Source organism: Pelobates fuscus, chromosome 3 (assembly GCF_036172605.1).
Source record: "Pelobates fuscus isolate aPelFus1 chromosome 3, aPelFus1.pri, whole genome shotgun sequence".
Lineage (NCBI taxonomy): Eukaryota > Metazoa > Chordata > Amphibia > Anura > Pelobatidae > Pelobates > Pelobates fuscus.
The window spans coordinates 222,399,261-222,414,005 of record NC_086319.1 but is presented as its reverse complement, the minus strand read 5'-3'; the positions used below and the strand labels follow the sequence as shown (position 1 = coordinate 222,414,005).

Genomic DNA, 14,745 nt, shown 5'->3' with positions numbered 1-14,745 from the left:
GCCACCCTGCTGGATCCCCGTTACAAGGACAACGTGCCATACTTAATTCCCTCACTGGAGCGTGATCGGAAGATGTGCGACTACAAGCGCACGCTGGTAGACGCGCTGCTGAGGGCATTCCCAACTGACACCGGGGGCTCAGTGGAAGCACAAGGCGAAAGCAGAGGAGGAGGAGGAGGTCGCCAACGCAGCTGGGACACCGCCAGCACCTCAGAAGGCAGGGTTAGCATTGACGAAATGTGGAAAAGCTTTGTCAGCACGCCACAACAACCAGCACCACCATCTGATATGGAATGTCTTAGCAGGAGGCAGCATTTCAGCAACATGGTGGAAAAGTTCGTGTGCACACGCCTACACGTACTGACTTCTGGGTCTCCAAATTGGGCACATGGCCTGAGCTTGCCCTTTATGCCTTGGAGGTGCTGGCCTGCCCTGCAGCCAGTGTATTGTCTGAACGTGGGTTTAGCACGGCAGGGGGAGTTATCACAGACAAGCGCAGCCGCCTGTGCACAGCCAACGTGGACAAGCTCACTTTTATTAAAATGAACCAGGCATGGATCCCACCAGACTTGTCTATACCTTGAGCAGAATAGACATTTATACCGGCCTCACCCAGCCATTGTTAGACTAAAAACAAAACAAAAGAACAAATAAAAAACAGTGTTGGCTACCTCCTCCTCCTCCACCGCGGCTTCCACCTACACCGCCACGGTCACCGCCTCCTCAACCTATGGGTCACTAATAGCAGAGGCTTGTGAAGGCCTTTTCTCCATGCATCAGGAGTTGAGCTCAGTTTGAACACTGAAAGAGAATACCCTGCACTCCAACCCTCTCTCAAATGGATAATGCTGGTGATCCTCCTGACAGCCATGCTTTAGATTTTGATTTATGTTCTTCCAAAGCTAAAATCAAAGATTCCATGTAGTGCTATTTTATGGCTCAGCTGTATTTTAAATTTTTTGTCCTACTCTTACCCCCATTTTGCTTCCTTTTTTTTTTTTAGAGTCTTTTTTTGTGCCCAAAAGTTTGGGTCCCTATTGACTTCCATGGGGTTCGGGTTCAAGTTCGAGCCCGAACCCGGACTTTTTTTTTTTTTTCAAAGTTCGGCCGGACCCGAACATCCAGGTCTCCGTTCAACTCTAGATGTGACACATTCTTTAGTAAACATACAGTGTGATGTTTATAGTTCCACTTTTGTTATATGTAGACTTGGCAATTGAAACCCTTCACCTACCGAACATTATTATTATTTTTTTTTTTTATTGAAAAAAATTTGATAACATTTATTTGAACCAAGTGATGCATATATACATATATAATAAAACAGAAATTTTGTGCATAGATATCTTATTTTGTATAAAATAAAGATTTGGTAAATTAATGGCTTTAGACAATATACAACATCATTTACCTTAAAATACGTCACACAGGGCCTGAAATCTTAGTATAAAATTACAATAGATATATACAAATGGTCAAATACCTTGCTTGTATGTATTTGTAATGACCCTGATGGCATTACAAGCATCTCAGCTTGCTAAAAGTGGCAACAGAATGTAAAAATACTATCTGCTTTTGAGCGTAATGCTCTTTAGCGGAGCGCTAGTCCTTACAAGCAATTTTCCTTCGCTGGATCCTAGAAGAGAGGAATGCAGCAACAAGGCACTGATATTTGAATAGCTCTATCCCTTCCCAGTAACTGGACGGCACACAGTTCTGGGAGAACAACTGATTTATTCCACACAAACGCAGCCTTTTATGTACAGACCCCCAGCGTGGGGTCTCCATTCAAAAATACACAAGCCCCTCCCAGGCGTCCCTGTGACTGGGAGATAATTGAGTCAAAACTGAGTAACTCAATTATCTCTCAGTTAAAGAAAACACCCCCAAAACAGTCAAATTTTACAGGAATCCCACAAGTCTTATATCCCCGAATAGCCTGGATCTGAGCACCCAAGTTGTCCAAATAGCACTCAGATCCGTTCGGTAGAACAGAATCACCATTTGGGTAAATTTTTGACCTGCCAACCATGAGATGAAGGCCCAAAACCGTTCCAGAGAAACAAGGGCATTAGCTGGTCTGCTTTCGGCGGTTCCTGTGCGAACACCGATTGAATGCTTCTAGAGAGCGAATGCTCTCCCCCCAGTCGGTAGTTCCTATCTCCCAAACGTCTTTTGTCTAGTTGGTCAGGAAGTGGGACTGACAGTGGTACAATCTTCGTCTGGGTTCATGGAATGGCATGGCTGAAATTAGTTCCAGACTTTCGACCATGTACCGCTGCCTGCGTTCGGTAGACAAAATGGCTGCCATTCACTGGAGCACGTGTGTTTGGTTATATAAATGGCGGCCACCCAGGGAAAACACTCGAGTTAATGACTTTATTGCGGCTAACAGACAGGGGTGGTCGGTGTTCGGGGAGGTATTAAAATAAGGGACCACACACCATCCATTCAGGAAATGAACAGGGGGTACGGACAACCAAACTGTAGGGAATGAGTCTGCTACAATTCCACATACAGTAAACTGTTAAATAATTAATTTCTTTAAAAAAAAAAAAAAAAAAAAAGGTTTAAAAATGCTATAGCAGTATCCATCAATCTCTGGAATGCTAATGTTAACAGTAAAATGTCAGAGTCCATGTCAGAGTGTCATACCCCTCTCTGACTGTATGAATTATATGACATAGTTAAACATTCTGTACTGTTTGAAAGCAGGGAGGAGCTGTCATTTTTAGCACACCTGCAGCCATCAGATCTGTGTCTTTTAAAATAGAAAGTTGTTCCTCTACAGTCTGGTAATCATTTTTACATTCTGCAAGTGCAGTAAAATAACAATGTCTCTGCTTAATACTGGAAGTGAAGTGTTATAATAGTTTTTTTTTTTTTTTTTAAGATTGTTCTCATTGTGAGGACAGTACAATGTCTCCAACAGTAGAGTGCTGTATACTAACATGAAAATATTTCTGAATTGTAGACGTAATCCATCCTCTAATAGTCGAAATAGAGGGGGTTAAACCTTCTTGATGACCTAATGGAATGATAAATTGTTAATTCGATTTTCTGAATTCCTTAGCTTATTCAGATCTATTTTGAAAGATCTTACCACATCAAGATTATGCCACGTTTTAGATAAAAAGAAGGCTGCTGTATAGATGACAGAAGGTTCTTTTTATACCTTTCTTTGTTTTAACTTAAATATTCCTGCCCTAATCAGCTGTGAGGGCAAAGCATGGATTAGCAGGAAATCTCTATAAAAAAATAAATTAAAAAAAATAAAGCAAGTTTTCATTGTGTCAGTTCAAAATGTGTCCCTTTTTGAAGTTAAAGGGACATTAAGACTCCTAAAGAACTTTAGCATGCAAAATGCTTTATGTGTGAAGAGTTTGTCCTCTTTCATTTTACAAAATATGCAGATTTAAAAATAAATTATACCACGTGACAGGAGGCTTTATATTTTGCATAACTTTCTTTACTTACTCCATAGCAGCAACGAATAAAGGAATAAGAGCCAATCAGAGATAAGTTCAAGGTATAATAGGCCCCTCCCACTGAGGTACTTCCTCTTTTTTTGCTGCTCCATCACAAGTCAGGTCAGAGTATTTTGTTCTCTCATTTTCTTTGGCTTAAATATTGTATTATAATTTTATTTTTATGTTTATATATTTAATTTATATCTATTTTAACCGTATACTGCTTTTGACTTTCCTTGGAGAAAATTGCCTCAGGACCTCTTAAACAGGGGTCCCTGTCCTTTATATAGCTAGGTCCCCTTTACTTACTACCTTTCACTGCCCCATTCTCGTATTCCCGACACTCAGAAACGTGCCCCTCACGGTCATCAGCTCTGAGTGCCGGGAAGTCTTTCCCCTCAGTGGCTATGTTCGCCACTCTTACAGCGTTCGACACCGCGATTGCGCTATTTCTGTGATTCGCGCACTCTGCGCATTCGTATCATTTTGCACTCCAAACGCGATCTTTCTCATGCTAGATTTTTGTCCCACTGGGTTCACTAGTTTGGCTGCGAACGGCGGCTATTTCCTATTCAAGTTGTCTGTTCATTTGGTAGTTTCTTTTCCATTTCGTATGTTTTATGGTTAGGTTTCTTACTGAACCGTTTGCGGGTTTCTCCAGCATTCGGTTCTTTTTCATTCTCGTTTTTATTTTCACTGGCTTTTCGGTGGCCATCTTGGATTTTGTATGGAGAGATCCCAGACTGACATTTTTTTGTCTGAAATTTTCACAGGTACGTAATAAACGTGGATTACATCCCTCCTGCAAGTTTCTGTGATTTTATTGATTTATATCGGATTTTCGGGATTATTTCTGCCTCATTATTTCTCATCTTCCTCCAGGGACCTTGTTAAGGTTCGTGTTACCTAGGTGTGTGGGACGGTTGGTTAGGTTTCACTACCTAATACTCTGGCCTGGGGTGAGCCACCCTTAATTTAGTGCTGCTGAAGGGAGTTGTCTACGCTATCTCCCAATTTTGGATTATTGTCTGCTAGTGGTAGGAACATGTATTTTATGTTTTACACTCCCGGAGCTATTGGAAATGTATGGATGTTTTAGATATGTTGGAAGCTTAAAGGACCACTCTAGGCACCCAGACCACTTCAGCTTAATGAAGTGGTCTGGGTGCCAGGTCCTTCTAGGGTTAACCCATTTTTTCATAAACATAGCAGTTTCAGAGAAACTGCTATGTTTGTGAATGGGTTAAGCCTTCCCCTATTTCCTCTAGTGGCTGTCTCACTGACAGCCGCTAGAGGCGCTTGCGTGATTCTCACTGTGAAAATCACAGTGAGAGCACGCAAGCGTCCATAGGAAAGCATTATGAATGCTTTCCTATGTGACCGGCTGAATGCGCGCGCAGCTCTTGCCGCGCGTGCGCATTCAGCTGACGGGGAGGAGAAGAGGAGGATCGGAGGAGGAGAGCTCTCCGCCCAGCGCTGGAAAAAGGTAAGTTTTTACCCCTTTCCCCTTTCCAGAGCCGGGCGGGAGGGGGTCCCTGAGGGTGGGGGCACCCTCAGGGCACTCTAGTGCCAGGAAAACGAGTATGTTTTCCTGGCACTAGAGTGGTCCTTTAACATTTTGAAATTTGTTTTTTTCAAGATTAAGTCGAGCATATCAAAGGTAGTTACATTTACAATGATGTAGAGGAGATGATGTGAGGGAGCAGTGCCTTGAAGAAGTCCTCAAGTTCAAGGTGGATATGTGATATAAGTATTTTGACCTTGACTATTCCTGATTATTCTGATTCCCGGCTTCCCTGACTTGGCTTGTTAAATGGTATTGTATATTTCTGGCTCCCTTGACCATTCTCTGTTTTTAACGTATTAGGCCGGCCATTCTAAGGAATCATTTTCTGTTCTGTCTATGTAGATGTTACATAGTTCTGCGTGCCGGACCACACTAGCAGTCATGACAAGAATCTTATCGACAATAGACACTAAAACAGTCATACCTCTCAAGCATCTAATGGAGATGGTGTAAATCCATACCCCCTAGCAGCAGGAAGTCAATGGGGACACTGGGAGAAATGGGGACATAGACACTAGGAACACAGAGACATGGAGACAGAGACACTGGGAGACATGGGAACACTAAGACACAAGGGACACTGGCAGGGAGGCATGGAGACACTTGGGGACACTGGGAGACATGGAGACATTTGGGGACACTGAGAGACATGGGGAAACAGACACTAGAGACACTGGCTGGGAGACATAGGGACAATGGGAGACATGGGGACACTGAGACACTAGGGGGACTGACTGGGAGACATGGGGACATAGACACTGGGAAACTAGGGGACACTGAGACAATAGGGACACTGGCTTGGAGGCATGAGGACACTGTGTCCCATGTGTCTCCGTGTCCCAGTGTGTCTCCCAATGTCCCCATGTGTCTCAGCATCCCCATGTGTCTCAGCATCCCCATATCTCACAGTGTCCCCTAGTGTTTCAGTGTCCCCATGTTTACCAGTGTCCCCAAGTGTCTCCCAGTGTCTGTGTCCCCATGTCTCCTTGCTGCCTTTCCCCCCATCCTTCACTTACCTGAGCTGTAGGCTGTCTCTGCAGGCTGGGAGCTGCTGTCTCGACTCTCTGTGCTGTGTAACTGCTCCCCCGCGGATCAGTGAGTAGTAGAGAGAGGCAGGGAGGGATATGCTGTAACTTCCTATCCCTGCCTCTCTCCACACACTGTGACCCCTACTGGCTGGTGCTGGTATTACAGTAATCTCCGTTTATACTGAGAAAAATACCTGCATTTGTATTGCCGGTATTACTGCAATACCGGCACGGCCAGGCAGCCTCAAATACCGGCTGTGCCGGTAAAATACTAGGCAAACCTAAGAGTAGTGTGTGTTTTAAAAAAAAACAACTTTTTTTTATTTTTTTAAATGGGCCTGGGCCTGGGCCTGGAGCTGCAGCTCCACCAGCCCCTATGTTAATCCGGCCCTGTCAGGAAGGTCCAATGGTTATAATATGATTTAAACATTATTATAACATTGAAAATAAAAACAAATAAAAGTGTACACAATGTGTTTCACCTAATTGTTGGGCTTTTTCAAGTGCATTTACAATTATATACAATCATTAGGTACAAGCTTAAACATTGTGACAGCCTTCTTCAAACATTTCCAATGTCATGTGTAGTGTCCTCACTCACATCCATTACATAAGATGTGTTACTGAGACATTTACACTTACAGTGGTAAACATTTAGTGGTTCATGCTTATACATTCTTGGAACATTTTTGGCTACATGAGGAATATCCTAGCTCACACCTATTAAGGTTTCCATGTCTATCGATAGCGACCCCTGTACCACTGATGTCACACGTGTGTTACCATTGTGCTCAGCGGCGAGTAAGATCAGTTGCTATAAATAGAAGTACCTCTCCATCAGATCAGGCATTTGATCAGTTTCCGAGGAAGGCACTGTTTCCTATTCCTCATACCAGCTGCCTCAACTGACTTACACCAAACTGCCTATCTATCAGTGAGTGCAAGATATCATTAATGTCTATCTCCGTTTTCACTTTCCCATCTCCTCGTCCACTTTGCCCCCATTCCCGCCCCCCCCCAATGTTTACTTTCTGATTTAAAAAAAAAATTTGTCAAGTGATGCATGTCCCTTTCAGTCAGATATAAAAAGAGGAATAACTACCCATCTTTGTATTTTCAGCTGTTTCCTAAAACTCCTGAGATATATTTTTTATCTTTGAAATTAATTTGGAGTTTACGTGCTAGTGTGAGGATACAGCAGCATTAGTCCTGAGCAAAACTATTTCCATGACCATATTTTTGGGTCCTCTTTTCAGGTTCTCACCGTTTCATCTGAAGCACCTAAACGAATTCAGGCAGCTCTGAAAAATGCAGAAGATACAAAAGAGGTCATTGGACATCTTCTAGAGAAAGAAGCCATTGTGAAAGATTTAATTGACAAACATCTTGTTCAATCTGCCCCATGGATGGAGGATCTAGGGTTGCTGATAGATCAGATGGAAGAAGTGGAGCGACATCTTTCTTATCTGAAATGGATCTCCCAAATAGAGGAGCTTAGGTATGCAAACATGTAACAGTTCCTCTTTGTGTGACAAGTCAAGATTCCGCTACTTCGTTCAGAAGGGGAGAGTGTTAATATCAACGTATTTTGTTTCACAGAATATTTTCAATGATATTAATGCTAAATGTGTCTGTGATGAAAGTACAGATTAGCACCTAGTGTCGTTAACTAATACTTAAGGATGTTAAGAATTTTGTGATTGGCGATTTATACAAGGTACAGGAAAACGTTGTTTTTTTTTTTCTCCTTAGTGATAACATCCAACAACATCTCATGACTAATGATGTGGCGGAAGCTGCTAACACTTTGGTGTCTATGGCAGAACTGGCAATTAAGCTTCAGGATTCATCTTGTACCCATTTATTGAACTTTCTAAGATCTACAGTTCAGTTCTGGCATAAAATTCTAAAGGATAAATTAACAAGGTAACGGTAGTAAACAAGGCATGACATATAAAGATGTTACCAGACACTTGATCGATAATACATCATGACTGCTTTTCTCCACACAGTGATTTTGAAGAGGTTTTAAATCTTATACAGTGGCCTTTTATTGGTCCTCTTCAGTCCCAATTCTCTCCTTTGTCATCTTCAACCAGTCTAACAGATGTGTACGCTAACCTGGAGACTCTTTTCTCTCAACTACTGAAGCTTCAGACATCGTATCCTTTCAAAATCAATTCAGTGCTAGTAAAACCATGTTTAAATTCCGTGTACATTTTTTGTGAAAAATCAACTGTCAAACTAATTCTTAATTTCAGCCGTGCGTCTTCCTTAAATGTCTCTATTTACTGCCCTGGGTATCCATTGGACGCACTATTGATGGATGATTGTAGAAATGATCACCAAACTATTTGGCCTGCTATCCAAAAGAATCCATTAAAGTACTAGTTTAGTATTTACATTTGGGAAAATGTTAAAACAAGACCCCTATTGAACTGTAAACTAGTCTGGTAGATAAATAGTTCTTTAGAATTATAAGGTTGCTGAACTTAAACCTCCAAGAAGCAGAATGCTCGATTGTTCCTTCCCTTTAATAAGATTTATTATGTTTTCTCGTTCATTTCTTTTGTTATTTGTATCTGTTTAACAAATTTTAATTAGCTTTTTTTTGTGTGTGATTAGTTAACACCTGTAGATTCCATGTGTTGATTTTTTTTCATCACTAATTACATAATTGGGTCTTAATTGATTAGGTTGACTCACTTGGAGATAATTATACCAGTGCTCCACTGCTTTTACTAATTTGACTGGTCATTATCTGCAGTTGTCTCACATTCAGAAAATATCATACTATTTATTATTTAATACAAATAACTGCCCGTACAAACTTATTTTCATAATGTACCTTTTGCAGGGTCCTCTGGAGATACACATACAGAGCCAGTGAGTGTGGACAATTGTGATAGGGCATATGTACTTCTTCTTCTTTCACAGTGACTATCATGCTATGAGACTTGTGTAAAAACTTGTTTTGGCAGGTTTGTCTAAATCAAAATTCTATTAATACACAACCTTACAAATCACTTAAATTTTTTTTTTTTAAATTGCACAATTCAAGTAATTATATCTTTAAAGGGGCATAATCTGGGGATTGACAATAGGTGTTTGAACTTATGCAGGGGGTAATTAGTATAAGCAGTAAGTCCTGGTGCCAGCAAAGTTATGGGATGGAACTTGGGATTGGTCAAGTGTGGGATCTTGGGGCAGTGTTCTTTGAGTTTTGCTTAAATTACCACATTTCCTATGTACGTAAAAAATAAATAAGTTAAAAAAAAATTACAAAACAATTTTAAAGACACAAGCAAGAGAATGTTTCTCATAAAATTATTTTGAAACATTTGAAATTGTCAGGTTTTTTTCTGTTCACATTTTATCAAAGTTTCCTAAGCATTTGTAACCAGAGATGAGTTAATCGCTAAACCTAAACAGATGCCAGAGAAATATTCCCTTCCAGTATCTCCTTCAATCACACTTCCAATGCAGATCATGCTTTCACCTCTTCAGAAAAGGTTCCGCTATCATTTTACCGGCAACAGACAAACAAATGCTTTAAGTAAGGTGTGTAAATTATATTGTTCATCATCCTCCTCGTGGTAATAATCTAATGTATTAGGTCAATCCCAACCTTGTTATCTATTATATACCGTAACTACTGATAAAAAAAAAAAAAAAAATAGGAAAGAGGAGAAGATGCATATTCATTATTGTAGTGGTGCTATTATATAATATTTGAAATATCTTGATTATCAAACCAATATATTTGCTTTACTGAGGTTTGTCCACTAAATATATATTTTGAGATTCCACCTAGCAGACTAAAGACTCAATTTAATAATTTGGGATTCACTTTTAAATGATTTAATATTTCAGGATAAGCGTTTAAAATGATTTTGATTCTCAAAATAATAGAAAAAATATCATATATAAAAACATCTTAATATTAAAATGTTTTTTTTTCATAAGATGAAATAATTTTAAATTAATCCAAAAATAATAAATCATCTGAAAAGCTTATACAAAGGCTTAAGTCAGTTATACATATAAATAGCCTCTCTTATTACTGAGGAACACTAAGCTAAATCATAACTAACCAGCATAAACTACACTGCATTTCTATCTACAATAAATGAATAAACCTAGCAGCATATGCTATACACAGCATAAGGACAGGACAGCAACAACTTTCCAGTCAGCAGTAGGACAAGAATCGAGAACTCCAGAGAAATCCAATATTTTTACCTGAGTAGATGTATCTCTCCAAAAGGGTTTAACTATAAGGAAGAATGGCTATTTATTTGCATATTAAGGCTGGTCAGATATGTCACTTAATAGGGAAGGGGATAATCATGTAAACCGGAATGTCAACACAATTGGCACTATTGAAGATCACGTTTAGTACTCTTGGGTAGATCGGTACTATATGAACAAATTATTGTTGTGTAGGTTTATTTATGAAGGTTATATAAGTATAAATATCACACTTTATACATATTTTGATAGTGGATAAAAAATACAGATGGTCCTCGTTTGGCAACCTACCTGTTTTACGACGGCACGCACTTACCACCCCGTGAGAGAGCTGGTCGTAAGTGCGAGCCGTCGTGGGAATTAGAGGGATTCCCTGCTCTGTTGTGTTTTTCTATGTTCGGGGATGTTTCCCAGAACATAGACAAACGCAACAGAGCAGGGAATCCCGAAACTTTCCCCGAGCATAGATTAAAGGAATTCCTGTAACATATTCATCCTCACCTTGCGGTAATTGTGCTCAGTGGCCATGCATCTGTATACCTGACTCCAGCAACATGTTGAGGGACGCCGACCGCTGTCGATCCACGCCAAATTATAGCCCCACGTTGATTATGATGTCGGCGTGCAAGTGACGTCACATGGGAGCGCGGGCGCACGTTCTGGGGTCAAAGGCCGATTTTCAGCCAGTCAGATTTGTAAAGGGCTTATTTAAACGCAATTGTACTTTTCCTCATTGCCATGTCTTGGTTTCGCTTAGTGGTTGTCCGAGAGTGTGTTCCTGAGCGTTTACTTCTGGTTATTGACTTTGGCTTCGTTTTGACTTCCCTGTATTCTGGTATCCCTGACTTTTGGCTTTCCCATATCGTTGTGTCCCATTCTGTGTCCCTGACTTCGGCAAGTATTCTGACTATTCTTTGGTACGTTAAGTCCGGCCTTTCTAAGACCCGGTAAGACGTTACCTTCTAGTCCTATGTGTGACACAACTCTACGTGCTGGATCAATTAGTAATCCTGACATTACGACATGGCCATAGATCCTGTAGAATTGTGTCAGCACATAGCAGCTTGCGAGAGAAAGCTAGAGGAGAATGATCACCGTATGGATCAATTTGCCCAGGCTTTCAGTACGCTTCTTACTTGAACAGCGCATCTACAACCTGAGGCTTCTCCAACTATGTCTCCTTCACCTAATGTACCTCCACCTATTGTACAGAAGGCACCTACTATCTCCCTATCTCCTCCCCCGCATTTTGATGGTAATATTCAAGAATGCCGGGGATTTCTGAATCAAATTGAGTATCATTTTGGGGCCTCGCCGGAATCTTTTCCCTCAGATAGTGCTAAGATTGGTTACCTAATGAGCCAACTTAAAGGTAAAGCCTTAGCTTGGGCCAATCTGTTATGGGAGAATAATAGGAGTATTGCACATAATTACCAGGAATTCATTGCGGAATTCAAATTAACATTCAAACTATTAGGCAGGGAGAATGACGCCTCCACTGCCCTAATGCATATTAGACAAGGGAACCGGTCTATATCTGATTATGCCATAGAATTTCGCACCTTGGCTTCTGAGGTAGATTGGAATAATAGCAGGCTAATCACTGCATTTAAAAAAGGATTATCCGAAGCAATTCTGGACGAGATTTCTGCCAAAGATCTACCTAAAAAATTAAATGAGCTTATAACATTTGTTATTCAAATTGATAATATATTAAGAACCAGAGAAATTACCAGAAACCGAACTAGACTTATGACTATGTCGTTGGCACCTAGTTTCTCCAGACCTGTTGTTCCTGACCTCTCTACACAGTCCGAACCCGAAACTATGCAGTTAGGGGTCACTAGACTGTTAGAGGCAGAAAGACAATATAGGAGAAAAGAGGGTCTATGCCTATACTGCAGTAGAAAAGGCCATATGAGGAGTGCTTGTTCCATACGTCCAGAAAACTTCCGCACCTAAGAACCTTAACCCCTTAAGAACACATGACATGTGTGACATGTCATGATTCCCTTTTATTCCAGAAGTTTGGTCCTTAAGGGGTTAAGGGGACAGGTCTTAGGTGTGATGTATACGTCCTCTGGTAACAGCCAAAATGGGTTTCTCCTTGATATTATGGTCCTGTGAAACAAAAATAACTTTTCATGCAAAGCTCTGATGGAAAATTCATTAACATACATTTTGTTAAGAAACCATTAGTACCTTTCAAGGAGTGATCATCACCTCTCACTGTTGAGGCTATTGACGGGAGACCTCCCTCTCAACCCTTGATTACCAATGAAACCTTGCCTATTAACATTTCTATTTGAGCTCTACACAAGGAAGACATTACATTCCAGATAATTGCTTCTCCTTCTTGTCCCATCATATTAGGATTTCCTTGGCTCACTAATCCTCACTAATCCTCATATTGACTGGGCAAAGGGAGAAATACTGGAATGGGGTAAAGAATGTACAGACAGATGTGTATTACCCATTACCAAAAGAGTGGGCATCATTACTTTACCCATTACTACGCCTCAGACTCCTGAAATTCCCATACAATACTGGGAGGTAAAGGAGGTATTCAGTAAGAATCAGACCAATATTCTATGCCACGTAAGGGGGCAGTGTATGCCTTATCTCCACAGAAGTAGAATAATGGAAGAATACATTACAGATTCCCTAAGGAAGGGCCACATATGTAAATCATCCTCACCTGCTGGTGCAGGGTTCTTGTATCTAAAAAAAGATGGTGAATTACGTCCATGCATTGACTACAGGGCATTAAACAAATCACCATTAAAAATGCTCACCCCATTCCCCACATTTCCGAATTGTTTGATAGACTCCAGGGGGCTAAAGTCTTTACTAAACTTGACCTCAGGAGTGCGTACTATTTGGTAAGGATTAAAGAAAATCATGAGTGGAAAACGGCATTTAACACTAGAAGTGGGCACTATGAGTACCTTTTGATGCCCTTCGGGTTGTGCAATGCTCTGGCCATGTTCCAAGACTTTATTAATGATGTACTTAGGGACTATATTTATTAATTTGTCCTAGTATATCTGCATGATATCCTTATTTATTCCCCTGACCTTCAGATTCACCACAAACATGTCAAACAAGTATTATAAACTTTGCTTAAGAATCAACTTTATTGTAAATTGGAAAAATGCATCTTTGATCAGACTGAAGTACAGTGTTTGGGGTATTACATTTTTGCCTCTGGCTTTCGGCTAGACCCTCATAATCTACAAGCCATTGCCCAATGGACTAAAAGCCATTCAAAGGTTTATTGGGTTTGCCAATTATTACAGGAGATTTCTCAAAGGGTTCTCTTCTGTGATAGTGGCCATCAACAATATGACGCGCAAGGGGGCTAGCAGTACGATATGGTCTAAAGAGGCTAGAGAAGCTTTTGAACTTCTCAAACAAAGATTTGCTTCTGCTGACCTATTGATACATCCAGACACCAGCAAGCCCTTCATGCTGGAGGTTGATGCCTCCGAAACGGGGGTAGGGGCTGTTCTCTCTCAGAGGGAGAGTCAAGATACCCCTTTGCATCCCTGTGGATACTTCTCTAGAAAATTGTCTCCCACTGAGCGTAATTATGATATTGGCAACGGAGTATTATTGGCCATTATACTAGCGCTTAAAGAGTGGCGACATCTTTTAGAGGGTTCAAAGGATCCCCTTTTGATCATTAATGGCCACAAGAATTTGGCTTATATAGGGGATGCTAAACGACTATCCTCTAGACAGGCTAGATCATGAGATCATTATGGTGGGATTCTCTCAGAAATGATGTTAAAGAATATGTGCAGGCCTGTTCTACCTCTTAAGCTTCCATGTAGACTGTTACATCCACTTCCCATTCCTAATGTTCCATGGTCCCATTTGTCTATGGATTTCATTGTAGAACTTCCTAATTCTAATGGTCTATACCACCATCCTTATGGTGGTTGACCGCTTTTCTAAGATGGCTCATTTCGTTCCCCTCGAAAAATTGCCATCCTTACAAGACCTGGTTCTCATCTTTATACAAGAAATTGTCCGACTGCATGGCATTCCTCACAATATTGTATCTGACAGGGGTTCTCAGTTTGTCTCTCGGTTTTGGAGTGCTTTCAATAAACAGTTAGGCATTGTCTTTTTCTTCCTCTTATCACCCCCAAACCAATGGCACGGCTCAGAGGGCTAACCAGTCATTGGAATTGTATTTGCGTTGTTTTGTCAGTAGCACTCAGGATAATTGGTCAATGGGGATAGGGGATAGATTTATCTTCCCTCAGATACTGCACACTCAGTCCCAGGATGTGGCATCTGTGATACGAGCCAACTGGGAAACCTTGAGGAAAGATCCCTCTCTCCCTATTCAATTCAGGCTCGTATTACCGATGCCACCTCCTGGGACTGGGTGTGTAGTATCTGAGGGAAGATAAATCTA

General features: G+C 40.8%; 1 protein-coding gene across 1 annotated transcript in view; it reads left to right on the top strand.

The window, feature by feature from the left end:
• Window positions 1-14,745, top strand: part of RINT1 (RAD50 interactor 1) — a 50,463-nt gene that overhangs the window by 14,884 nt on the left and 20,834 nt on the right. The window contains exons 3-6 of the mRNA XM_063448120.1: window positions 7,322-7,563; window positions 7,818-7,991; window positions 8,078-8,227; window positions 9,470-9,626. Of these exons, the coding sequence (XP_063304190.1) occupies window positions 7,322-7,563; window positions 7,818-7,991; window positions 8,078-8,227; window positions 9,470-9,626 (723 nt within the window). The remainder of the gene's footprint in view (window positions 1-7,321; window positions 7,564-7,817; window positions 7,992-8,077; window positions 8,228-9,469; window positions 9,627-14,745) is intronic.